The sequence below is a fragment of the Hippocampus comes genome, unplaced genomic scaffold (assembly GCF_001891065.2).
Source record: "Hippocampus comes isolate QL1 unplaced genomic scaffold, H_comes_QL1_v1.1 scaffold159, whole genome shotgun sequence".
Classification (NCBI taxonomy): domain Eukaryota; kingdom Metazoa; phylum Chordata; class Actinopteri; order Syngnathiformes; family Syngnathidae; genus Hippocampus; species Hippocampus comes.
In genome coordinates this window covers 463,221-490,220 of record NW_017805742.1, presented here as the reverse complement: position 1 = coordinate 490,220, position 27,000 = coordinate 463,221, and the positions used below count along the sequence as shown (strand labels likewise).

The 27,000-nt window shown below is 42.9% G+C and overlaps 3 protein-coding genes across 4 annotated transcripts; 1 reads left to right on the top strand and 2 right to left on the bottom strand.

Annotated features, from left to right (window-relative positions):
- On the bottom strand, positions 1-22,132 carry LOC109524066 (afadin- and alpha-actinin-binding protein-like). 2 transcript variants are annotated; one of them, XM_019883640.1, is made up of 14 exons: positions 22,122-22,132; positions 4,676-4,834; positions 4,376-4,533; positions 3,728-3,934; positions 3,511-3,621; positions 3,306-3,441; positions 2,698-2,773; positions 2,436-2,616; positions 1,992-2,139; positions 1,359-1,486; positions 1,105-1,278; positions 895-1,012; positions 575-734; positions 1-444 (listed from the first exon to the last, which is right to left on the bottom strand). In XM_019883640.1, exons 2-14 carry the CDS (start codon positions 4,716-4,718, stop codon positions 297-299), a joined length of 1,788 nt encoding a protein of 595 aa, XP_019739199.1. In that variant the 5' UTR covers positions 4,719-4,834; positions 22,122-22,132; the 3' UTR covers positions 1-296. The 2 variants fall into 2 exon arrangements, with proteins under 2 accessions (XP_019739199.1, XP_019739198.1); XM_019883639.1 differs by lacking the exon at positions 22,122-22,132 and adding an exon at positions 6,752-6,955.
- On the bottom strand, positions 8,141-10,391 carry LOC109524075 (chemokine XC receptor 1-like). Its single transcript, XM_019883663.1, has 2 exons — positions 10,336-10,391; positions 8,141-9,847 (listed from the first exon to the last, which is right to left on the bottom strand). The coding sequence occupies exon 2, from the start codon at positions 9,843-9,845 to the stop codon at positions 8,748-8,750; it is 1,098 nt and encodes a 365-aa protein (XP_019739222.1). The 5' UTR covers positions 9,846-9,847; positions 10,336-10,391; the 3' UTR covers positions 8,141-8,747.
- Positions 10,977-25,672, top strand: LOC109524064 (FYVE and coiled-coil domain-containing protein 1-like). The gene is made up of 18 exons (XM_019883631.1): positions 10,977-11,046; positions 11,491-11,561; positions 12,142-12,248; positions 12,661-12,786; positions 13,818-13,924; positions 15,079-15,222; positions 15,617-15,695; positions 15,775-18,186; positions 18,277-18,369; positions 19,182-19,300; positions 19,513-19,680; positions 19,789-19,929; positions 20,328-20,536; positions 20,616-20,751; positions 21,148-21,255; positions 21,855-22,065; positions 22,595-22,704; positions 22,813-25,672. Exons 2-18 carry the CDS (start codon positions 11,498-11,500, stop codon positions 22,868-22,870), a joined length of 4,392 nt encoding a protein of 1,463 aa, XP_019739190.1. The 5' UTR covers positions 10,977-11,046; positions 11,491-11,497; the 3' UTR covers positions 22,871-25,672.
- Positions 25,673-27,000: the final 1,328 nt, after the last annotated feature.

Sequence of the window (27,000 nt, the reverse complement as noted above, 5' to 3'; positions counted from 1 at the left end):
TAAAATTTCTCTTAATTTATTTATTAGTAAACAGCAGATATTACACAAGTAAAATAATTAAATCTCACAGACATTTATTTAAGTGAAACAGGACTTCAATTTAATGAGTGAAAAAAAATTGTCATCGCAGTACTTTGTAAAATTCTCTGACTTTCTCCGTTCAGCGCTTCATTTTTTTTTTTAAAGTGCTTGCTTATTCATTTGGCGACTGATCGGTATATTTGTTCAAAAAATATATTTATAAATAAGAGTTCATCAACCACATTGAAAGGAGGCACATGGACTGATTGGGTCTTTTAGTTGAGGCTGTTCTCATCATCTCTGAGAAAGAAGATACTTAAGTCTTCACTGTAGACTCCGTTTTTGGCCATGACCCGTGAGTCTCTGTCATCCGTGGTGCTGCAGGTCTCCCGCAAGCGTCCTCGATTTGAGCACCCAGAGGAACTGAAACAGTGTCAAGAATTATTAGTGTGCATGGAAATTAATTCGAATTCCTGCGGGAATTTTCTGTAAATTTCTCTTGGCATGAAGCATAATTAGAGTGTCGCTCTGTTGTTGATAAATGACAGTTTACCTGGTGTCTGGATTAGGGCGGAATGTCCGGTCAAGTTTGTTTGAGGATGGTACCGTGGTGCTTTGAGAAGGAGCAGGCTTAGGAGTAGAGAACGATGAATAGTTTGGAGATTTGGAGGAAAGGCTTTTTGCAGAAGACTTCCTTGACTCTGGCTCACTACCTAAAATGTAATAAAATACAGAACATTAATCACATTTTAAACTAGCAAACGAGGCTATTGATAGCCATCAGCTGCATTTGCCTGAATTATGTCATCCAGATTCATACTAAAATAAAAATCACTTGCTTGGGTGTATTATGCATGATTACAAAACACTTACTGATCGATAGGGCACTATAACCATCAGCCGAGGAGCATCTACTACGGTTGGCAAAGGGCGTCATGTTTAAAAACTGACTCTTCAGCCATGATGCACGATCCTCCTCAAAAGCCTTTTTCTGCAGGAGGGATGCAACGACAATTAAAATCTGGACCGTACATTTGAAATATGTCTTCAGTAAAAACAATGAAAGTGAAGCATTTGACTTACTTCTCGACAGAGGCGGATGGCGGCCTCGGTAAAGTACTTTCTCTCCTTCTCAAAGTTCCTTTTCTGCTCCTCAAAGAGCCTCCACTCTTCCTTGAGCCGCTCCTTCTCTTCCAGGGTGTAGCAGTCACTGAGGAACTCGGCTGTCTCGTCGTCGAATGATGCGTGCGGTTGTTGCTGCCAAACAGAGACACACGCGTACACAATTTACAGCATCTGCGTTTCCACTGCTTACAATCTTTTATAACAAGACTGACCTGGAGGAGTTGCTGCTGAGTGTGAATGAACTCCTTGCACTGCTGCACTTCGCGCCTCAACCTCTCCATCTCGTCCTCGTGGGTTTCTCTCGGGATCAACTCCTTACTCGACTCCACGTGATTTTGAACTTGGAGGGGGTAAAAAAAAATAATAATAATAAAAAATATGATGATTTAAATTAGAGTGTACTCAACAAGGGGGAACAAAATGAAAAGTTAGTCCTCAAAAATCACTTCACAAGTTTATAATTTTTTATTTTTTGGTTTATTTTGTAATCTCTGATGGCAAAACAGACGGTATCAGTGATAGCAAATAGGCATGTCCAGCAGTATCAATAAAACACATCTTTGCTCTACAAGCACATTTTTCTTTGCCAAAGGGGGAGTCATTTCACTGTGGACTGATGAACTTCTTTTTATACTTTTATGACAGGAAGGAACGTTAACTAAGAGCTTGCCTGCGTAGTTAAATACCTTATGATGGTTTGAGGCTTAAAAGAAATGAATTCACGTCACATTAGTTTCAGTGGGGAAAAAAATATTTTGAAATTTAGAACAACTTGTAAGTTAACAATCTTTACAATACACATTGTGTGTGACTGTTGTGTTTTGGTTATCGAATGTGTCTCATACCTTGGTGGTCCAACTTCTCCATGTGGCTCTTCACTTTCCTCCACTGCTGGCGAATGCTGTTGGTGAGCTGCTCCCTCGCTGGGTCACATGAAGGGTCGAGTAGTTCTCTGCTGGTGTTGCCCGTCGTCTCCTCCCCATCAGAATCCAACTGGACAAAAAAAAAAAAAGCTAACAATTAGCATAGCTTCTTTCATTTCTTTATACAGTAGTTTGTCCATCTGGCTGGCCGGTGGCTCTGGGCCTCTCACAGGTCAATTTTAGTACTACAACAAACATTTGGATTTGGGGAGGAGACTCACGATTGTCACTTCTGGGTATTGGCTATCTGGAGAAAACCACTTGTACAATAAGAGCACACAAGCTGATTTTTCTCCCTCTTCATGTGTGGGGTCTCTAACATAAAATTCAGTGCCGATTCAGTTACAATTTTTGTGCCACATCTACCCTCTCCTGGCTGTCATCAGTGCTTGCTCCTCTGCACGGCGCGTTGTGTGGACTCAGCAAGTGTATCATTTCCTTTTTCATCTGCTGAAGGACCTTCTTCAGCTCTGCATTCTCCAGCATAAGCGACTGCTGGCTGGCCTCGTACTCACGCAACATAGACTTGTACATCTGCCCTTCGTGGCTGCACAAAGTGAACACATAGACAGATATTACAGATTCCTCTGATCCAGTCAAAATGTCACAAGATGGTTCCTCCCCATACCTGGCTGCGACTTTGGTTGTTTTCCAGTGGCTCCTTTTGCCGTCTGCTCGTCCGAGGCAGTTTAGCACGTCAATAGCTATTGGGACACATACATCTTGCGGTTAAGAGCAGGAAGTATGTAAGGACATTAATCTTAGTAAATCAAGAGAGTTATCGGCTAACATTAGCCCCTTTCACACTGCCATCCTGGTAAACTAGTGCATCAGAGACCTAACAGAGCCAGCATTCAGACTGAAATAGCTGAATCAGGACATTGTGCCTTTCGAAAGCTGTTGTGGCTTCCTGCATTAAGATAACCATACGAGTGGCAACGTCAGGATTAGAACACAAAAGCGGTGTGAGTCGCGAGTCTCTGCTGTTAAATTTCACACGCTCCTTATACAATGGGAATATTGCACCTCAGATACTACCGTCGAAGTTTGAAAATTCCCATGTCGATTTCAACCCAATCTGCAATTTAGCATCACGGCTCATTTGGACGAATTGGCTCGTAGCAAAAATGGCTGACTTCACGTTAACGTTCAAGCATGGGTCCTTGAGATTTTTTTTTTTTTTTGTGTGTCCTGTTACGATATACTAAAACACAACATACAAAGAAATGTAGTCACCCAATTTTTTATCTCTTCTGTCCACAAGTAGCTGACTGAGGCGCTCCTTGAGCTTGGCCAACTCTCTCTCTTTCCTCTTGCCGTCATGGCTGTACTGCGATGCACGGCTGGCAACTATACTCTGGAGCTTCTGAACCTGCAGTTAACAGCATTCGTCAGTTTAGGAAAATGTGACAAATAAGAGTGTGGCTAGCGGGTCATCTACCTCATCTTTCTCCGTCTTTAGGCAGCTTTGCAGAGTCTTGATTTTGAGTTGGAGCTGCCTTTCTGTCTCATGTAAACCCGATTTCTCTCGAATGGATAGCTCAAGTTGATCCTGGCGAAAAGCACGACGATTATGGCTTGACTAATTCCAAAAATTGAGGTGTAATATGCTTTAAATAGACACAGAGGACCAGGGGGACCCCTGCTGACACACTTGCCTTCAGCCGTGAATTGCTCATCTGCATGTGATCCAAGGTGCTGGACTTCTTGAGCTGCTCTCTCTCGAGCTCCTCTAAAGTGGCCATGGTGTGCCTGTGGACCTGCAGCAGCTCGAAAGCTGCGTTCAAAGCGGGCACCGCACTCAGGCCGGCGGGCCCTGCTGAGCTTTGCTCCATGTATGAGGAGAGACCCAGAGAGGAAAGCTCCTGCATGGGGAGGGATAGTGGTCAAATCAAAGCAATAGTACAATGCTGGTCTTTATAGTGACAATGTGTATTATTGTCTTTGTTTCGCAGTGGTGTACAACTGAACTGCATCATATTCAACTGAGATGGTTACTAATGTCTTTTTTTTCTGATGATGGTAGATGTAAAATTTATTCTCGTCTTAATGGTGACATATCATGGAAAATTTACCTTTTAATTGTTTGCATTAGACATACAAATAGTTGGGTCTCTGGCCACACATCAAAGTAAGTAAATCTTTCATTGCATGCATATTTCTGATACGCGTCTGAGCAAGCCATTCTGAATTTTGCAGAATGTTATTGCCTAATCCTAACCTTGAAGGTGAAATCAAGGCAAACGTTCTCTTGACACCACTGCAAACTATATTCACAACAATTCATTCAGCTCTGGTCGTTGTACCTGATTGATGTAGGAGACGCACTGTGAGATGTTGTCATCTGTGCAAAAGACAGGGAGTGGATTGCGACAGTTCCTGGACATAGGCTGCAGTGACACGAGATTGTTCTGCCTTGACGGAGACATCGTCACAAGTGATATGCTGGAGATCTCATCGGCTCCTGATCATGAAAGAAATCCCAAAATGGCATTAAATCTGGAGTGTGAAGTAGGCTGCTGTTCTAAATCGAGAGTACAAATCTGGGTCACCTACCCAGTTAAGATAACAATGAAAAAAACACGTGTTCAGAAGATGAAAATTACCCATAGAAGTGTCTCCTGGCATGGTTGTCCACCATTCTCCCATATCACAGACGCATGAGGGTACAAGGATGCCAGGGCACAAGTTATTGGCCACAGGGAATTAGCAGTCAGTTGGTGGATCACAAGATCCCGCCGGACACTCGATGATGTAGCATTAAGCTGTGAGATAGAGAGACAACGGATAATCTGGACGAAAGTATTGCCCACACCAGCTTAAATGGCAGATGTGCACTAGACAGGGAGTGAATGGAGTTTTAAAGTCAGAAAAAAAAATTGCAGACATAAGGGAGCGGATAAACAGAAAAACCTTAATTTCGGAAAACCATCCATTTTCAGTAACGCTTACCCTCATTTGGGAAACTGGAGCCTATCCCAGTTGTCTTTGGGTGAGAGGTAGTAAGCCTATACACCCAAGACTGATCACCAGCAAAATCACATGGCACATATAGACAAACGAGGATTCACACTTACGAATCTAACATGCATTTTTTTCAAATATGGAAGGAGCCCACCATAAGTGGGGAAAAGCAGGGAGAACATGAATACGCCACACAGAAAGGCGGAAGGCAAGATTTGAACCAAGACAATCAAAACTGTGATGCAGACGTGCTCACCACTAGCCCACTACGCTAACACAGTAAGTACTTTTTTCATACCCTCCCTTCAGGGTATAATTAGGAGGCCTTAAAACACGTTATACCAGTTATCTACTCCCTCTGTTATATTGCTAAACCTGTCCTCACATGCGGTCCAGAGCGACGTGCTGAGGAATAATCAGGGGGGTGACGATCAATAATACTTATCACCTTTTTAAAAGCAAACAATGACAAGCAGACCCATTATACCGCGTGGTGTTTTCCTGTGGAATTGACATTTTTATACAAATACGGGCAAATGTTTGTGCGAATGCAGCAGGATGAGCTGTCATCTCTGCTAATTACAAGGATGTGCCCAGCCAATCAGCATACTCGATCACACTATAAATGCAAGAGCTGGCTGCCCGATTATTCTCTTGCTCTTTGCTTCTGATGCCCCGCCCATCTTCTCACCTGAGTGATGGGCAAACCAAAGCCTCGTGTATCTGCACCAGTCACTTCTAATGCTTATTTAACAGATAGATTTGTGTACCTGCTTAGAAAAAAAAACAAGTGTCCTATATTCAAGGGAAGAACCGGTTTCGGGTTGACTGAATGGATAGAAGTACGTCTCATCTTTTGTTTTTTGTTATACGAACCCGAGTTAATGAAATTGCCTGGGTGGCGTTGTCGTTGTCTTCTCTGGATGGTATTCAAGTTGAAAATCACACCTCAATTCCACGTCCACACGAAGAAAAAAAAATTATACACACACGCGCGCGCGCACACGCGCACACACACGCACACACACGCACACACGCGCACACACGCACACACACGCACACACACACACACACACACACGCACGCACACGCACGCACACGCACGCACACGCACACAACTCAGTTATCGCTCACAGACAGCCGGGAAACACCCAAACGCAACGTAAACGAGCCTCACCTGGCGAAAGCGCTGACGTCGGCCAAGCTTCGATTTACAGTAAATTTGGAAAAGGAACATGACACCAAACACTGAATGGCACAAAAGTGCAAATAATCGAAAGTATTTGAGTTATGCAACGCAAGACGAATGACTTAAAATCCTGACATATTTTCATATCATGTGCACGCTTTGACACGCCCAAGGTTATAAGGCAGAGCTCTTCCCTTCAATCGTGTTCCTCGGGGGCAAGTTCCCATTACTCCCTGCTGCAACATTGATCAGGATCGTTATCCAGTTTCGGCAGACTTTGCTGATTATCTGATCATTTGAATCAGTTGTGTTGCATCAGGGAAAGACGGAAAACATACAGAAAGCCGGCCCCATGGAGCAGGATTAAGACCCCTGTTATAAAGCGAACGACTGTCTCCAGAATAATGAGAAAACACCAGTCATTGTGAAAGTAACCCAAAAATATGTACACACAAATTTAACAAAATCACAGTTTTATCCATAAAGTTTGAGCAAAACTACAGCAAAATGTCACACAAAACGCACTTACCACTGCGGCGGCGTAAAATGGGTCAACAATTGGGACAAGGAACCGAAGTCATTTGAAACGAAATAACGGACTAAGTCAAGTTTGTTCGTTAAACTGTCAAAAGACAACCAAATAATGTTCCTCCGAGGTGGTGATCGGGGAGAACAGAGCAAAAGTAAACCAAACACATGTAATGTTTTTGAAGTCTCGAGACAGATAGCCCCAAGCCAAAAACTAATATTATTGGAGGAACTGTTGCCACGTGACCAGTGCGCGAGCTGCTCATTGGTTAAGAGGATGACGTAGGAATGGGCATCAGGTGCATGCGACGCAATGACGCCCGGTAGAAAAGAGTGATACCACTCATTTCAAAAAATTTAAAGTTAGAGCTCTGATTTTACAGCAGATAAATTTGCACATTGGATTTCAGAGCACAGCAGGGCAGGTGAGTAGTCCCCCAAGACTAAAAAACATATGAAGCACTCAGCAGCAGCCTCATTACTCACTACACGTTACTCATGACCTCACTTTGATCCTCTCCTCTTTCGTCTATAACTGCTTCAGACAATAAACTGTATGCAGGAAAGTGGTGAAGATTGCACAACTGTCTGTGTCCTATGTGTTGTGTTATTTTGACTTCAGGATGGCGCCGCGAGAGTGGCTGCCTTTCCAGCAGCTCCTATATTTTGTTGTTCTACGTCTTCCTTTCATAACTTTGCTGTTGTGAATTGGGAATTTCTCCATTGCGAGACTAATAAAGGTTTTCTTATCTTATCTTATTATAGAGCTGCCTTACAGAATCTAAATATTATATTTGGAACAGAATACATATAATAAGACTTTTAATACATTACTTAATTTCAGGGAACCCTTGTAATCCACCAAATTACACGAAAATGATAAACAATCAAATATTTAGCTTGATTATATTTTATTATTCGTTTAATACATTACAGATAACAATTTGTAACAGCTGACTTTTCGGCCTTTTGGGGTATCTAATTGGTTATATGTTTAGGAGAAATGTAATATTCTATAATTAAAATAAACATAGCATGTAAACTTGTTTCAGGACCGCAGTCAAGATTGATACAACAGCGTTCTCTGCTGGACAATTATAGGTTTGGTATTTTTCACGATGCCTTATATCGGAAGGGACTAATAATTCATAAATCCATGATTTTTCATGGCTGAAGAAGGTTGCAGGTAACACCAGCTAGGGATTGCTCCAGGGTTTTTTTTTCCCTCCAAGGGTTAAAGAAGGGCTTGACTAATGGAGGGCTGAGAAAGAAGCTTCAAATATATTTTATGATGATGGAGTTAGAGCAAGCCCCTTTCCCATCTTAATTAATCCTCCCCAAAACTGAGGAACACGAATCGAAATAAATTTATGGACAATGACTGTCTAAATTAGTGATGACTTTAAAATTATTACATTTTTGCACAAAACACATTTGTATTGTATGCACGGATCTCGATTAAAATAAAGGGTTTGGTGAAATGCACTAATACGCATTGAAATACTGAAAATACACATATCACATTTTAATCAGTGCAGTGCAGTGGCAGTGCCATGCTCTTTTTTCAAACACATTCTCTGGGTTATCTGAAATAGAAATAAATAAATGTTAGAACCATATGGAATGTTTTATTTCTCCCATGGATGGAGACTTATGGGACACACTGTACATACAATTTTTTGTAACAATCTGTCTTTAGCAAATAATGTCTGATTCTAACAGCCAATTTCATTGAATTTCATAATTCTCACACCATACCAAGCAAACAATATGGCTGAGAAGACATTGCTTATCATACTGCTCATGAAATAAAATGCATGCATAGCCACAGCCGTGCTCAACACATCCATAAAACAAGCAGGCGCAAATCTAAGTAAAAAGCAACATTTAGACTTGTGAAGAATATATATTTTTTTTGTCATTGTGTCTTTGCTTTTGTAGGTCTTGCAATAACCTGATATTTATTAGCAGTCCAGCATGTAGAAAAGATTGCTGAGTTACACGCAGAGGTCATCCCCGCTAGACAGTGATGTGATCACCAGTCGGCCACGTTGCCCGTATGCGCCGCGGCCGTCGCTGTCACGCCAGCACCCCATCATCTTCTTCAAGTGGCGTTTGAATTTGGAGCCCACTAAGACATAGAAGACGGGGTTGAGGCAGCAGTGCGAGAAGGCCAAAAGCCTGCTGATGTGAAAGGTAAAGTCCAGAAGGTTGTGGCTGGCACACTGCCTGGCCAGGGTCACAGAGTGCATGGGCGTTTGGGACCAGAAGCGTAAAGATTTAAGAAAGAGTGCAACATTATACGGAGCCCAGCCCACGAAAAAGAGCAGCATGAGAGTGAAAATTAATTTCAAAGTTCTGTTCTTGCGTCTCCTCGCTGAAGGACGAAGTAGCCTGCATAGGATCTGAGAGTAGCAAAAGAGAAACACGCCTGAGATGAGGACAAAAAGGACATTCTGCTGATAGATTCCCCACAAGCTGCTGGCGGAATCGTCATATTCGCAGTGACTCTTGCCACTCTGCTCCACGACCGCAGTGAGGACTAAGGCCGGGACGGCCACCAGGACGCTTGTGGTCCAGATGAGGATGGACGCCAACACGCTGTAGACACCTGCTGCCAACACGAGGCCAGACAAGGGGTTGAGCACAGCGGCGTGGCGTTGGGCCGTCATGGCGATGAGGAGCAGACCGCTGCTGTAGAATCCCACGTTGAATACGAAGCTCACCAACTTGCACGCACGCTCCCCAAAAGCCCAGCCCCAAACATGATAGTAGGCCCAGAATGGCAGCGCCGTTGCAAATAGGAGGTCTGACACTGCCAGATTGAGGATGAGGGCATTGGTGAGGTTTTTGACTTTCTCATACTTGAGTACAATTACCACGACCAGGATGTTGCCCAGCAGACTGAGCACAGCAACCACGGAGTAAAAGAGAGGACTGGAGATCTTGCTGAAGTGCAACAGGGTGCTTGCATTACATATTTCATCTTGGTAGTCTTCCTCATAGATATCATAATTATAATTATCATCATAATATGTCCAGTTCGTTGTCTTCATTGGTGCGCCTGTCATGGTGACTTCTTCAGCTGCAGCCATTTCTACCATGGTGAGGAGATGATATAAAGTTAGGACCAAAAGTATTTGTACAGTGTCTACATCCCATAGTGATTAAGAAATGTCATCGCATGTTGGCAAGGAAAGCCACAGTCAATGATGCACTTTCAAATATTAATTAAATGGGACAAACCATCAAAACACACAAATACAAAATGAGAACATTCGCGAGGAACTATAGTAGAGCGGGGTGACGATTGTATGAGTCTGTGGCAACAAAGTCAAAATATTATAAGACATTAATTCACAAAAAAAATAATTGTTAGCAAATCAAAAATAGGATCAATCTGAATGACCCAATATACAGACAAAAGTCTCATTTAAATAGTCTTCATATGTAAATAAGTAAATAAATAAATCACGAACATTTGGTTATCGACACTGATGTCACATTTAAAGGGTGTAAAAACCTTTACAAAACTTCATGAAACATCCCTCATTGAATGACAAAATAAAGTAGAAAATACTGTACCTGCACAAACGTTCCTGCGCACACAACGCAATCTCGGTTATGTTTCCCCAATTATGACCCACAATGCTGTGAACATCAATTTCACATCATGCACGCCCACCGAGCAGTTTCACCTCTCGCTTTTTCAAAGAAATATTCTGTACAATCTTTTGTCATCAAGTAATTTTGTGACGACTCAATAAAGAGCACCAACAAAATGTCTTTTTTGGGGGGCAATTACAAATAAAACGGTTATTAAAAAAATATTAACAGACTTAAAAAAATTATTCATGATTTTTTTTTTAAATTCCAAGTAAGATTGTACAAGAAATCCTCAAAAAGTATATACACTGTAACTAGATAAATATAGTAGGGCTTGAGATGCGCGTATTCAAATACAGTATTACAATACTGTCGTGTGCGTTAATACTGTAGTTTAAGATCCCAATTTACTTTAAATCCTAATTTATACGATTGAAAAATGAAAAAAACGTATGAACTATGTATGACGTACAACGTTTCTTTTTTTTAATTTCTTTCTTTTTTAAATTTTCTCAACATTCATTTTGGTTGTTTGTTTATGTCTCTCAACCAAACCTTAAGCGTTGTGAGACCCGCGGTCACCCCGTTTGGTCAGAATTACCTGTCAATCATGCAATGGCACCCGCCTTGATCAGACCAAGATTCGGTTAGGTAACGGTTTAGTGGCCATTCTGGACTATTTCACGTCAAGTAAGTATGATTTTGTCAACGTTTGTGAGATGAGTATTTTTTTCTCTCTTTTTACTATCATCATGAACGCCAGTTTGACTGTATGGACATTTTCCGGACCCGGAAGTGGGGAGGCAATAGCAGGTGATTCTGCTATAAATAGCTTTTGGACGTCTCCCCTCACGTGTTGATGTCAAAGAGGTTTCATAAATGACATAAAAACACTGACAAAAAGAGTTTAGGTGTTGTAAAAAAAAAAAAGCCGTTTCCGTGGCCTGCATGGTCCCCTGCGTGTCAGCTTGGGAACTGTTGAAATGAAAAGAACACTACTTATCCCACAGAAGCGGCACAGTTCGAGGCATTATAGTGTCTTTCAGGTTACAAAAAGACATTATTATTATTTTGATGTTGTTGTTGATTTGTGTAGTTTGAAGTAACAACGTTTGTTTTTCAAATTTCTCTTAGTTCCATAATGACCTCCTCATGCTCCTCAGTTGGCCAAAATCAGCTGCAAAGGATCATCAGAGATCTCTATGGTAATAAAAGATACGAGCACACCAGCAGCACAGCATCATCTTTACCACCCGTGCTATATTTAATATTGGAATTACAGTCTGCAGTTTGCAATACCTTCCCGCATGGTTAGCACTCTACACTACAGTTCTAAGGTTTGGTTTTTGAATCTCTGCTCCATCCTCCCTGAATGGAGGACTAAAAGTGCCGAAATTAAATCACACATCAAGCGCTTTTGAGTGGTGGTCCTTTTGGGGACCCGAAATCTTGGTCATATCTTGATTTTATTTGTATAATATATAAAATACAGCTTTTGTATAATACCAATACAAGACATGCATGTGAGAGATATGCATGTTTTGACATCTGAAGTCTGTTGTAGCACATATGAAGTCTGATGTAATGTTAGCCGGTGGAGAAAAATGAATCACAGTAAAATCCAGTGACATAGCAAAAACTCTGAAAATTACAAATTAGATAGGTAGGATTTAAACATCTGGGATACAATGAGGTCATAAAAAGTGAATGGTGATATTGCAAGGGACATGTGTGAGCCATTTTTCTTTCTTTTTTTAATTTATTTTTATTTTTTATTTTTGTTAGATGCTGTGTTTCAGCTGAGTCAAGAGCATAAAGAGTACACTGAGCCCGTAACCGACGACAGCACCAACCTGCGCAAATTTTTCTACAAACTGGAGTACTTGCTGCAGGTATGATACCTGATAAGCTTGATGCAATTTGTTGAGTCTCTGGTGAAGTGCGTCCTCCACCAATGAAAATGCAATCCAAGCTTTAACTGTCCTGATTCATTTTGCAGTCTGCACCTGCCTTTTTTAGACTTGCTCCACTCCATATCGTCATGATAATTAAACCATACTTGCTGTTGGCCCCACGGTTGAGGGTGTGGGTTGAGCAGTGACTCATTTATATGAGACAGGACCACACCCTCGATACAGGCTAATTTTAGCGAGGCTGTAATTCGCTCTCCTATGGGTATTCTTTACAAAAGCATGCCTAAGACAATTGCGAACGTTTTTAATTTGTGGAAATAAATGCAAACGTCTCCTTGACACTGTTGAGTGGCCATCGAATAGTTCAATACAACACTTTGTGTTTTTACAGTTTGACCTGAAGGAGAAGACAACCTTTCTCGGCCAAAGAAAAGACTACTGGGATTACTTCTGCGACTGCCTGATTAAGATCAAGGGTGCTAATGATGGCATTCGTTTTGTAAAGTCCATCCCTGAGGTAATCCTGCTCTGCAACACACACACACACACACACACACACACACACACACACACACTTTAGGCTAGAGGAGACGTCTCACAGAAAGGAATTAGTGGGTTTGCATCTCCTCGCTCCCACACACACACACACACACACACACACACACACACACACACACACACACACACACACACACACACACACACACACACACACACCACACTTGAGATGCGGTATGCCGCGTGAGACAAGCACAGACACAAATACACAGGGCGCATAATCATCTAACTAATCCTTCGGTCAGTCACTCTGGACCGATTCACTCGCCTTCTTTCAACCACAACTACTCTTCCTCCGTTTATTCCTCGGAATTCACAGTGGTAAGCGTCACAGTTTATGTAGATCATATAGCTGTCGTCAAAAGTGATTGGTTTTTCTGGCTAGTTCATGGGCAATTTATTTTGAAGATTTTTTTGGGGTCTCTGAAGAGCATTTTGTAAAGGGGATTTCCATGTGGAGACATTTCGAACGTGCATGTTTTTACTGTTGGCCATCAAACACATAAAAACAACATACTCTTATGAAGTAGCCATGAAACAAAACAGTTATAAAAATAATAGTTTAGACTTTTTGTGTTTCAGTGGCCTGTGTTTCATTTTCATTTTTAGAGTACGCCATACGTCAATAAAACCCCAACTCCCATAGGCCTTTGTTTACGATCTGTTGCACACAAATATCGGTGAGTCTCCAGCTGGTGTCCTCGCAACAGACCTGAAAGTTGTCCATTTTACGTAAATCCCTCCATCCGCTAAGGCCTTGGAGAAATCATCTTGTAGACGAATACGACAGATTACGGCTCAGTGTGCTGATGACAACTGTATTAAGGCGTTTTTTTTCACACCCTGAATTTGAGTTCTTTTGTCCAAGCATTTACACTGGTTCATTTCAGATTACCGTTCATTGAATTAGTCAATTTGGATGATGCACAGGTCGTTGTTTTGTCATCTCTCGTCAAAATTATTTTTTGTAATTTGCGCATGCGTTCTCAGTTAAGAACCTCACTGGGCAAAGGAAGGGCCTTCATCCGCTACTTGCTGGTTCACCAGCGACTTGCCGACACACTGCAGCAGTGTCTCATCAATCAGAAAGTCACAAGGTGAGTAGCCATCTCATACGGCTCGTGTTTACATGTTTCTATTTTTTGAGGATGCGCGACTCCCTCTTCCCAATTTATGTCTTGGTTCTCTTTTCACTGAGCGAACATCCACTCCCATTGAACCATACAGCTGCTACTTGCTTCCCACACTATAATGACTGTGTTTAATTCCACATTTCAGTTAACCCTGATGAAAGCAAACGATCGTCTTCCATATTCCAGTGGAAACTACTTGTATCTGTACAGGACTCGTCAATGTAGTATGCTGGCATACATGGGTTAGAAATTGTGAGTTGCACGTTAAAAACTAGCCTGTACAATGGCATAATATGTGGTCAGGCGGCACCAAAAAGGCATGCTTCTGCCATACATGCTTTTTGTTCCCATTTCATTGTTTTATGTTTGTATCGTAGCATTCGTTTTCAATTAACTATTTACTGCAATCATGACTTTAAAATAACGTCTGTTTAAAAAAAATGCTATTTTCAAAAATAAAACCGTCTGTGTGACCTGAAAGTAGAGTATTTAAAAAAATAATTTATGCCTCTAATTTATTTCATTCTTATTTTAATATCTAACGCCTCAAAACAAGTCAATCAGAGACTGTTCTGGCAGAAGGCATGACCAAAGAGGTGTCCCCCATTTGTTGTGCACGTGCAATGTAACTAGCAATGTAATTTTCATGGGTAAAATCGGCTTGTCTATGTACGTACGTTAATGAGGGGCGTGGCTTTGGCCAGAGATGGGAGGGGCCATTCAAATCTGGCTAGCCAGTTTTAAAACGGCAAACGCCACTTTTATGTTTGAGAAGCTCTTGGTGCGCTAAACTGTGAATCTAACCTGCGTCTGACAAATGAAGGTCACTGATGTAGATGTAGTGTCATTGATCTATGAGTTTCAAAAGTTGCATGTTATCCAAAAAATTGTATCTTTTATTTGAACAACAAAAACACACTGATTTGGTCTTTCATATTTTCTAATGCAACCGGTATGATTTGTCCAGTTATGTGATCCAAGTCAAGTCGAGTCTTTGACAAGTTTTAGACAAGCATATCGCATGTCCTAAAAGTGGCAACTCGAGTCTGACTCAAGTCAAGTTATGTGATGCCGATCCCCCACCTCCTTGTTTACTTGCGGAATTTTATCTTCCCTAGTGACTGGTACTACGCCCGGAGCCCCTTCCTTGACCCAAGCCTCACCTCAAAGATCGTAAACCACCTGTACGATCTTAACCAGATCCAATTTGATGTTGCTGCCCGAGGTTACGATCTTGACATTGATTGGCCGGCCTTTGCCAGGTAACCGGTGCGGACTTGTCGATATATATTTTTTTTTCCAGAGGCATCGCTGGATCACACACAGTAATTTAACATCTTAAAAAACACAGTCTACATGTTTGATGATAATTGCTGAAAAACTGCAAAAACTGAGAACTGCGTAGTTCTGAATTGTTTTTCACCATTTGAAATGAGGACCTTTGTCTGCTATTAAATAAATAAATCCATCACGTATATTTTCACTTATAGGGATTTTAACTGATTAACAAAATCAGACCCCACGTATGAAGAAAAAAAACGACACGTTGGTACTGCCGATATAGCACATGGTGTAAAGATAAAGATATCTCCACAGTTTTTTCAGCTGCGTTACTCATATAAAAACGTTATTTTCCCCCTTTTGGTTTCATAAAAGACGGACGTTAGGGGCTGGCTCATTAGGACTCTTGTGGAGACCCCCCAGTCGTTGCTCCAGTGTCAACAGTCTGGTCCAGGTATAAAGCACTACATATGAAATGTATTTATTTTTTTGTTTGAATACGATTTGAAGGACTTCTTCCATCAACCATCCAGTCACAGGAGATCTCAGTTCCAGACTTTAGTCTCCCTGGGGACTTTGCTTCAGCAGAACCATCCCTTCGCAGTGTTGCGGAGAATCTCCGCATCGAGCTCGATCAGTCTGAGCTCAGGAAGCAAGAGCTTCTTGGACAGGTGGACGACTTAGGCAAAGAGGCTGCCCAGCTGAAAGATGTCGTGAAGAACCTTCAGGGTCAGTTGCTAGCAACTCAGAAGACCAGTTTGCCAGATCCTTCAGAAGTCACCACTACTATGGATGTCCGCAACCACTATCAAACGTGTTGGGAAGAAAACAATTGTGACCTTCAAGACAGACTCGCAGCTACTGAAAACAAAAATATGGAGCTCCTCTCTAAGCTGGACAAGACTATTAAAGAAAAGAGCAAACAAACGACCAGCTTCTGCGAATCAGCCTGGAAGATCCAAGAACTCCTTGAGAAATTGAACTCGACAGAGGAGAAAAGGCTGGAGGCCAAGAAGGAGGCTGAGGACCGGGCCAGGCATTGTGAGCGTGTGTCTCAGGAGCTCAAACTGAAGGAGGAGGAGTTGAGGACCTGCACGGAGAAACTGGCTGACCTCAAATCCCGTGGCCAGGATGAGCGCGCAGAAACCCTCAAGCGCTTGGAGGAACTCCAGGGTGCGGTTGGTCGCATTCAGGGTGCGTTGACGTTGAAAGAGAAGGAGAGTGGGAATTTAAGAGCGCAGCTGCAGGGCTTGCAGACCTCGCTAGAGTTTAGAGAGCGCCAGGCAGAGGAACTGAGACACAGGCTGCAGGAGGAACGGGACGAGATAGAGCGCAGATGTACTGCCAGAGACAGCCAGAATGAAACCCTGGAGGTTCAACTGCTGGACTTGCGGAAAACCTTAAAAAGCAGAGAGAAAGAGCTTTCTGTCAGCGCCGAGAGAATCAAACATTTGGAAGAGCATCTGGAGAAGTTGAACGTAGAGAAAGAAAGTCTGATTTCTAGACTCAATGAAAACGATGGGAATGCCTGTGAAGAAACCGGCAACTTTGATAACTGCAAATTTCAGTGCTGCGAACTGAAGGGGATAAACACTGCGCTACTGCAAGCGGTCAAAAAGAGTGAGGAGACCATTGCAGAGATGACTCAGGGAAGGGAAGCCTTGCTAGACCAGCTCGCCTCTCTGAGGGCTTCTGAGAAGCACCTGAAGGGAAGGGTGGAAGCTGCCGATCTTTGCATGGAAGAACGTGAGAAGAAGCTTCTGGAGGAAAACCACCATTTTGTGGAGCTTGTCGAGAAGGTTCTTCTTGAGAAAGAGCGATTGGAAGCCCAGCAGAAAAGTGTGCAGCAGGAAAATCGGGAACTACTTGAGGTCCAGTCCTCCCTGAAAAAACAACTCTCTGAGGCCCAAGAGGAGCTGGACTTGCTTAACGCCAAAGTGTCAAATCTGGCCGAGAACCTCACAGTATCCCAAAAAAGCCACGCGGAGCTGCTGATGAAATTCCAGCAAACGGAAGTCATGCTCAAAGACCAGACAGCTAAATGTGGGCTTCTGCTGGCTCGTGCTGAGGAGCTGGAGAGCAGGACCTCGGAGCAACATGATGAGAAAGGAGCGGCGGAGAGCAATGAAAAAATGCCCAAGCTTCATGAGGAACATGTAACCTCTGAGACCAAAGAGGCTCCATTCAGGCTAGTGATTGCCGAGGCTCAACTGGAGCTCAACCTTCGGGAGGTGCACCGCCTCAGGGAAGAGGTGGTGGAGCTCAGGGCTCAGCTCCTGGCTGGAACGGAAGAAAGGATGAAAGCTCAGGCCTTTCAGGAGGTGACAGAGGCATCAAGAGAGGACCTGCGAGTCTTGGCGGAACAGCTCAAGGGTCAAGTGGAGGAGCTGAACAGGCGGCACGTCGACGAGATCCTGCGTTCTCGTGAGCGCGAGGAGGCATTGATCCGCGAGCGAGACTGCGAGGCCCTGGCTCGGGCGAGCCTGGCTGCCGAGGTGACGGCCAGCAGGGAGGAGCTACACACTCTCAAGCAACGCTATGACGCCTTGTGCCTAGAGAACAGCGACTCCGGGGAGGCCCTGTACCGAGCTAACACGGAAACCGCCGAGCTCGGAGTTCGCGTGTGCATGCTGACGGCCGAGAATGAAGAGGCCCGCCTGCGGTGGGAGACCCTCTCCAAGAGGCAGCAAGCACTGGAGGAGGAGGCCGCACAGGAGGCCACCAGGGTGGATGCCTGCACAGAGCAGCTCCGCCGGGAGAATCGTCAGCTCCTCAGCAAGCTCCGTCACCAGGATGATCTTTGGGCCATGACGCAGAAGCTGCAGGAGGAGCTGACCAAGGTCCAGGAGGAGGCGGAGGTGCTGCAGAGGAGGAGCCAGCAGGAGATCGAGTCTCTCCGCCTGGAGCTCAGCAACCAGGCTATCAGCCACAGCAGCCAACTGCAGGTCGGACAAGCAAATCAGAGCTTCTAGGCTTTTAGCAACCCTGTTAGCATAAAAATAGGACCGTAATCATACTTTTGTGTTGACTTTCAGAGTGTCAACGAAGAGTTAATGGATGAAAGGTTACAGATGTTGAGTGAGCAGGAGAAAGCAGTTGAGGTGGAGAAGAAACTAAAGCGCTTGGAGGTGAGAGAATATATTGCACACCTCAGTGTGGATTTCTTGAACAATAGCAATTATTCTGTACACTACCTACAGTACACCACAAAATTAAAGTAATAGATATTCAAGAAATAAATTGGATATTTTCAAAGTGAAGGTAATATTTTTTTTTTCTTGATAAACACTCACATTATATAACAAGTGCATTTCAAAATCAGACCACTCACGTAAAACTGGGCTAAGCAGCCTGTGGCTTTTTCTCGATTCCTGGCCTACAATTACACAGTAACTACAGTAAGCCTACTACTAGCTTGATAAGAACTTCGACATTGCCTGTTTTACATGCAGTCAAAAAAACTGTTCCTCTGCTATGCTTACTACACATTCCCATATAACAGTACAATTTACAACTCCACAACTATTTTCGTAAGATTACAATTTTAATCTTGAAACTACCCGATTTATCTAGAACTACATAGAATTATTTTGAAAACATGACTTTTTATCCTCAAAATATAAACCTTCTTTCACAAAAGTAACCTTTATTCTCCTAATATTTCACCTTTAAGAAATCTTCCTTTTTTGTCTCAAAAATCTGCGTTTTAAAACAATACTGAAGTAGTAAAAAATATATATATATATTTAACTGTGTGAGACTGTCACAATATTAGCTGTGATTAAAAAAATACATTTAAAATAATTTGCTTTCTGTTGTTGTCAATCAAAATGGAGCATTATTGCCCTGACACAGACAGAATTGTGGATGCAGCTCTCTGCAGATGTTCCAATGATCTTTGCTTAGAAGCCCCATGTACATTTTTTGTGACTGTTACTAGGCTGAGGTGCAAAGATACCGGCAGCACCTCGCCGAGAGAACCATTCAGATGGCCCAGTCGGAAAATCTCCTTCAGCAGAAAGACGACGAGGTAATCCATCTGAGAAAGAATTTATCAAGGTGAGAAATCAGACAATTGATGCTCTTACCCCCGTTTTTTTTTTCTTTTTTCTAATTGCACGGTAATATTTGTTTCCATTCATCCTTGAGGTTGTGTTATTGCTCAAGGATTTTCTTCTTTTTAAACTTCAAAAATACAAATAACTGCCCAGAGGCCATTTGGGAATTACTCCTAATAGATATTTCTCCCTTGTTTGGTATTTTGCGCAAAGATGCCAGGAGGAGCTTGATGCGACTCAACGGGCCTGCCAGGAGCTGAGGGACACTCTGAGGAGCGTCACGCTGGACAAACAGAACTTGGACTTGAGGACGGCCGCCGAACTCGACGACCTCTACCAAACCAAGGTCAACCTGGAGGAAAGACTGGTGGAGCTCATCAGGTACACGTACGCTATGTTGGTGCCGTGGTCAGAATCAGTTTATTTGACTGCAAACTGTATTTTCTCCCGCAATTCTCATTTATGAATTTATGGGTTATTTCTGTGCAGGGACAAAGACGTGCTGTGGCAGAAGACGGATGCGCTGGAGTTTGAACAGAAGCTGCGCGATGAGGAGACGGAGCGTGACGTCAACTACTGCCTGGGATGCCACACCCCCTTCGGCTGGTGGTTGCGCAAGCACAATTGCAGGTCTGACAGACACCACATTAACAACAGATTTAGACACTGCACTATGTGCGTTCGTTGTTTGATTTCGCATTTTCCAGGTTTTAAAAGTGACAGAAAGATTTTTAAAAAATGTTTCATGTTAGAGACCTAGGTGAGATATGCAGTATTTGTAAACATCCTTTTATTCATTATCCGAGTCGCTTATTGTCACCCTCACAAGGGCCACGGGCATGCTCGAGCCTATCTTAACCATATTCCGGCAGTAGGCGGGGTAAACTCTGAACTGGTTGCCAGCCAAGGCACACATAGACTAACACTCACGCACTCACACCGAGGGACAATTTCGATTGTTCACTCAACTTCATATGCATTATAAACAAATAATGGATGAATAACTTTGGTGACTTTTTACCCCCTAGATTTTGTGGCCGTCCTTTCTGCCACTATTGCCTGGCCAATGCAGCCAGCCACCAGCCGGGCGGCATCAGAGAGCGCTGCTGCCGGGAGTGTTGCAATCAGCGCGGTTTCGAGGCAGAGCGACCCCCGCAGGAGGACACCTTCTCCAGCATGCCGGCTTCTGCGTTGAGCCGTCTGCTGCAGCCTCTGAGAGCTGTTACGAGCGTCTTGGGTAAAGCAGAAGTCTGTTTGTGGTCCTACGTGACACAATGTTCAAGTATGTTGAATGCTGAATATGGTTTATTCCCCAGGAGCGGATGAAGGCGACAAGGTGGAGGATGGGATGTTTGATATCATCACAGAGGAGGAAGTCAGCCGTGTCTCCGACAGTGACTCGTTTGCCACCGCCTGCTCTTCTGTACATGGACAGCAGGAGGCAGCACAGCTGTACGTACAGTATCTCACTTGGCTGCCGAGTACCAACCCCAGAAGCTCATTTCATAACAAATAAGGATTCCTGAAACAACGTTAATTCCATTTGGGTTGCAGTTGGAAGGCATTCCTATCGAAATATATTTGTATGGACAAAATTGTCAAAATACTGCAGTATTCATCCAGAAGTTGCTTGTGAGTTATGATGTTGCACATTTTTTAACCTGAATCTTCATTGACGATTCACTCTTCACACCCCACATCAAAGTATAATTCTCAGGATGATCTTTTAAAGACATTTGAAAATCTGGCATTTGCTGATTTTGATCAAAAGGGGGGAAACGGGCTGAAATTAGGCCCCAGTTATGAGTATGTTTGTACCCTGCTCTAGTGTCTTTTCGTCTTGTGCAGAAGCAGCAGCAGTGCCAGCACAGGAGACGTCCCATCGGAAGACCCCGAGGACCAATTTGGCACCGTGCAGGATGCCGAGATCGGCCTGCTCAAGTCGGGAGAACTGACGTAAATTCCCCCCCCCCCCTTTTTTTTTTTATACCACAAGTCCTGTTTACATGCTGTCACATGGTTTCTTATGTTTTGGATCATGTTCACTGTCAAAACGGGAAGTGAGAAGTGAAGTGAAACACTCACGTGAAACTCCTGACATGAGAAAACGGTACAAAAATAAAATTTTCTTTGCTGGAACCAAAGAAAAAAAACAGGCACCGGTCAAGTTAACGTATTTTCACTGTAAATGTAAGTAATCCTTTGAGGGAAGCATAAAAAATTGGGAATGAGGTAGCACAGTGTACCAGTGGTGACCATGTCTGCCTCACAGTTCTGAGGTTCAGGCTCCCCTTCAGACCCCCTATTCAAAAATCCTGCCTGTTAGGTTCAGAAATGATTCTAAATCAGTGCTTCACAACTTTTTGGGGGGCTTGAGTACCCCCGAACCAATTGAGAACAAATGATCAGCAACATGGCTTTCGTTTTACTCATCCACATGACTACTGGCACAGTTTTGATGATTGCCCAAAACGAGATCAATTGAGCAGTATCAACGGCTCACTTGGTGATATTACGGCATTTTGACCGTGACATTTGTTGGTCTCTTGATTTAGGTTGGCATCTGGCTTCGCAGTGGATGACATCTCAAACTTTGGCGACATCTCGCGAGAGCTCTTCATCAAGTCGAGCTGTTACAGCACTGTGCCCATCAGCGCTGGCTGGCCCGGTGCCACCGTCTCCTGGACGTTTACCTCAGAACCCAAAGGCATTTCCTTCAGCGTTGTTTTTCGGGAGAGTGCTCAGACGACACTGGAGCAGGCCAAGGTGAAGCCCTGGCACACCTACACTTAAACACACTCCCACACAAACGATGGACATACCACTTTTGGCGGAGGATAGCAGTTAATGCCTACCCATAAGGGTTTGTAATTGTTTATAGATGCCAAAAGATGGCGACATAACCATTTTTTCTTCTATTGGACAAAAGTTACGCCCCAAATGAAACACTTCCGCTCAGTTCAACATAATTGCTTGGCAACAAGATGGCGCCAAGCATCATTTTCATATTAGACATGGCTTTGGCCTGAGCACCAACACAAAAAGGCTCCGGCTTCAGTTGAAGCAAAAGTTGCGCTCACTTACCCCCTGCCTTGGCACACCCTGCGGTAGTGGGCAGTGAGGATGACAAGTGCATATTGGAAAGCATTCGCAACGTCAGCTGCTCTCCACATGGCTGTTTAGGAAGGCAGTAAGTGCACTGCACTGACATTTTATGAAGACACCTGGGAACTGTTTTAATTTGTGGAAAAGTGGTGTCATATGTCTCGTTTAAACCAGTCTTCTCCTTGGGCAGGTCTTGATCCCGCTGACTCGCTGCAACTCCCATAAGGAGACAATAAGGGGAGAAATGAAAGTACGAAAACCAGGAGAGTACATCCTCATCTTTGATAACTCCTTTTCGAGGTGAGTCCTCATGTCCTGGAATCTACACAGTTCCGCCCCCCATCTTTTCATTCTGAAGCATATAACGGAAAGCATCAATGCCCTGTGTAACATTCTCCCGTCATCCAGGTTCATCTCCAAGAGGGTGATGTATCATCTGGCTGTGGATGCCAGCGGCCTCTCATGAGACGAAAAGCCTGTCAATCAGATGTCGGCGCATACGTCAGTGCCGTCGGGGAGCGCAAGGTAACTTGTAGCAGAGTCGACTTCAAGCGTCGCAACCTAGGGCAATGCTGAGGGCAAACATCTTGGAACTGCTAAGGCACATCAGGTGATGTAATCATAGGAAACCGGTGAAAAATACATCAAATCTGTCATTAGTCCACTGAAATAGAGCATGCAATTTTTTTTTTCTCTCTCCCTCTCTTCATGTAGTAGAATTAAAGTGTTACCGATTCAGAATTGCCAGCACAGGCGCGCGCGCGCACACACACACACACACACACACACACACACACACACACACACGATAACATGGAATGGGATGTCTTTACTCCATCACTGCAAACCAACTTATGTTTTTGTGTTAATTTTATTGCGTTAATGCTGAGAACATTCAAGTATTTATGCCTTTGCTCTCCACAGAGGAGCAAAGGAGCCATTGATTCAGTTCAGTTACTTATTAGTTGTGAGAGATTGGCCTTTTCCTACAAAAAGAAGGAAGGCGAACTCATGGACAAAACGACAAATTGATTACAAATTTTAAGAATTTACTGAAGCATCCAATCACAACAGCTGTATATTTGTGTGGTTAAGAGGAGTTGATATGATTGGTTGTGATGCTAAACAGGGTTTTAGTCCTTATGAATTTTGTTTTTTTTTTAATTTTTGTTTCTTATTTGCTGTTTGTAGTTCAATAAAGAAGATTTATGTAGAGATGACTTATTGTCCCCTTCCTAAAATAATGGTCTCAGTCATTAAATTTTTTTTTCTGAATATATATAAAAGCGAACAAAATATTTATGATATTTAGTCATAAGTTAATTTCAGGTTTGAATAAAATGATCTGTTGAACTAAGGATGCAGCCAATTTTAGCAGAGCTGACCAGAATCCTGAGATGTTTGAGGCAACAAAATGTCAGCAGTTTTTTGTCAAAATATGACTTAGATGATTATTTTACGAGGGTGACAATATTTTTTGAGTGGTCACTTTGAATAAGACCACTGCTCTTACAATGGGAACATTTGCACAGCAACTAGAGCAAATTTCTCACTGTAAATCGAGATCCATCGCGTTTCACTTAATGCAATTTGGTATTGTCCAAGAGATGTTATCATCTTTATTGTTCCGTGGAAAATAATAAGATGATACTTGCAGCAAATGTATTTGTTGTCAAATCAACTCATTGTTCATCACATTGATGCAAAAAAAAAAATGGTTTCATTCAAATTACCAACTAAAGCTTTGGAATCATTTTTGATGTAAGAAAAAATGTACTTGAAGGCCTTTATTGGAGCAGGAGCTCCCACGAACGGTGTCCAAAACATGTTCTTAATATACATTTTATTGTTGCCTTTTACGATGATCAAAAAAATGATTGGAAATGAGACGGTGTGATGCATTCATGAGGACATGTCCAAAGTTGATGCAATACCATATATGCGCTTAATTGTCTTATTTGAAACAATGAGCTGAATGTCATTTATCATTTCTATGCTTTTGCTACGTTTTCACGCTAAGCCCGTGTACACACGGGGGAGAACGGTAAAAATACTCATCTGGTTTGCAAGTGTTGACACAGTAGCCCACTGAGCTGTGTTGTGACAATTGATGCATTTGTGTTACTCGCGATCTTAAAAGCAGTCGAATGCTGCATTGAAATTGTAATCCGGGGAAATAATCAACATTTTTACTTGTATATGTAATCTGATGACAATTTTTTTTTTTTTTTTTTTTTTTTAAACCAACTATGTTACATGTATTCCTTTTACTCCCCAAAGCCAAATGTTGGCATGGCGACAAATGCTGGTATTACATGTGCTGACCCAACCAAGATCAGACAACGCCTGAGCCCGTCTGATCTTGAAAAGGGAAGCGACAGTTTGTGGGCCACAAACAAGCCACTGTTGGCCCGGATGCCCCTCCGGAGCCACCTATTGAGTACCACTGGTCTAGTACATTTATCAGTACAGCTATTAATAGATGATTTCCCTCGCCGGGCAGCTAGAAACCCCCGCAATGAGCACTGAGAATGTTGACCGTAGATGATATTAAAACCCACTGTAGTCATGAACTCTCTGAACTCAGGTGGATCAGCATTTAGTTGGCAGGGCACCTCCACATGCGTCAGCTTCCGGGAAAAGGCTTTGACACGAGTCTGATCCGATCAAGGATGAATCCCACAGATAGAGGTTGTTCTTAAGAAGATGCCTCCTTCTTGTTGATGGCATTTTGGAATGGCTCGATACTGACGTCTTTGGTCATGCTCCAAGTGTAGACTCCTTTCATGTCTGAAATTCAAGTCGGATCCACCATGCGCACCTACAAGCACTGGAGGAAGAAAGACTGAATTCCAAGCTTTTTGAGGTACTGATGGACCATGGAGTCCAAACCGATGGACCTCAGTTTTAAATATAAGGTCAATGGATCAAGACTCCACTACTCGATCGGTCGTATTTCCGCTTGGTAACCGAAGGAGAGTCTCATTCAACAGTCGCATCCCGCTCAAAGTGTTTTTGCTCTCGGGTGGATAAAGCGATCAGGCAGGCCAAACACTTTGTAGTCAATGAATTCCAGACAAGACGCAGGACTTGCCAGACACGATACCTTCGGGATAGAAGGGTAAGCTAGTAGATGTTAGGTGGTAAGTAGATATAGGGGATTATCAACGCTAGCAAATGCTAAAGATCAGATCTCTCAAAACCCTCCCCCATTGTGAAAGGCAAAGCTGTCATTCAGGACGCTGATGCAGACGGAGGTATTCCAGACCAAAAAAACATGAATTGACATGTCCTGAGGGTAGGTAGGTCGTCTAGTTGATGATGGGGAAGTAAGGTAGATGGAAGGGGTTATTTCTTTTCTTACTGTAATAAGTACCGAATCGCATCCCTTCCAGCGCCCTTCTCCTCGCGTCGAAATACGGTTGGACATGAGGAAAGATAGGTTGCCTTGTCGATGTCCGGTAGAAAGGTAGGTTGAAGGATTGTCCTTTCGAGGCATGTCGAAAGATGGAACGAAAATTCGATGACGATGGCTGAATTGAGCCAGTTTGATACTCAATGCTGTCTTGAGCGAAGCCAACACTGCAAGAGCTTCAGTCATTTGCTTTGCCTCTCCGTTGGGGATGATTTACTCGTGCCACGCGATTTGGAATTTAAAAAAAAAAAAAGAATCAAAACATGACTATACATTCGATACAGGTTTATATTGCATTTTCTTACTGCTTCACGTTACACAAAGAAAATTGAGAACGACAATCTCAATCCCTCCTTATTTTAAGTCAACTACCATACTTTTCTAACCTGAATATAATATTTTTGCACACCATTCTATTCCTATTTGTGTACTGTATTGCCAAATATATTGGGGGGAAATGTAATGTATCGAAATGAATTGTAAGATTGGAAATAATCTATTGAAAGGAATTATCCGCTTTCCAAGAAGTTTATTTCTGTCGCAGTAACGCATGGCGCCTTTGTGACCGATGACGTCGGCAGATTTTCTTTCTCTTCCTTGTTGCCACTTCTTGTTGTGGTAGTTTACAGAGATCATAGCATACATGGCAATTTTCCGCGGATCCGCGGAAATCCGCCGTTTTATTTCTTAAATTGATCATTTTTGTGAATCGTCTAAATCCGTTGAGAAAATTTTAGGGGCGGTCAGGTACCTTATCGTCGAGTTTTCACGAGCTCTCCCGAACAGTCTCTCTGTTTTCCGTTTGTAAACAGCCCTGCGATTGGACGTGTATGAACGCTTCAACTAATCAGATCACTGAAGGCATTATTTGTTGCGGAAGTCCTAGCTCGATTATAAACGGCCCAGCGATTGGTTAACTACAAGCGATTGGACCAATCAAATTGCATGTAACATATTGTTTTACCTGATTCATGGCGGCCTGTTCGTCTCGCAAATTCATTGTTCTGGGATCGTTTTGAGCGGAATTATGAAAATTTTGACGAAAGATCAGGAGTCTTTAATCCTAGAAATTGACTCAAATGTCAAGAATAAATTCCGATAGGACTGGCTTGACAGAAAAGTCACTGTAAAGGTTAAAATTGGTTCCAAGTTCGACGAAGTTACAGAAGCTCTTGGACAAT

Bases quoted from the DNA above. Each gene is read 5' to 3' on its own strand.
- LOC109524075 (XM_019883663.1), bottom strand. From the start codon at position 9,845: ATGGCTGCAGCTGAAGAAGTCACCATGACAGGCGCACCAATGAAGACA.
- LOC109524064 (XM_019883631.1), top strand. From the start codon at position 11,498: ATGACCTCCTCATGCTCCTCAGTTGGCCAAAATCAGCTGCAAAGGATC. The intron at 11,562-12,141 runs GTAATAAAAGAT...TATTTTTGTTAG, and splicing joins GATCATCAGAGATCTCTATG to ATGCTGTGTTTCAGCTGAGT. The intron at 22,705-22,812 runs GTGAGTCCTCAT...CCCGTCATCCAG, and splicing joins TTTGATAACTCCTTTTCGAG to GTTCATCTCCAAGAGGGTGA.
- LOC109524066 (XM_019883640.1), bottom strand. From the start codon at position 4,718: ATGGGAGAATGGTGGACAACCATGCCAGGAGACACTTCTATGG. The intron at 3,622-3,727 runs GCAAGTGTGTCA...GCTTTTCGCCAG, and splicing joins TGAGCAATTCACGGCTGAAG to GATCAACTTGAGCTATCCAT. The intron at 2,617-2,697 runs GTATGGGGAGGA...CACTTTGTGCAG, and splicing joins ACAACCAAAGTCGCAGCCAG to CCACGAAGGGCAGATGTACA.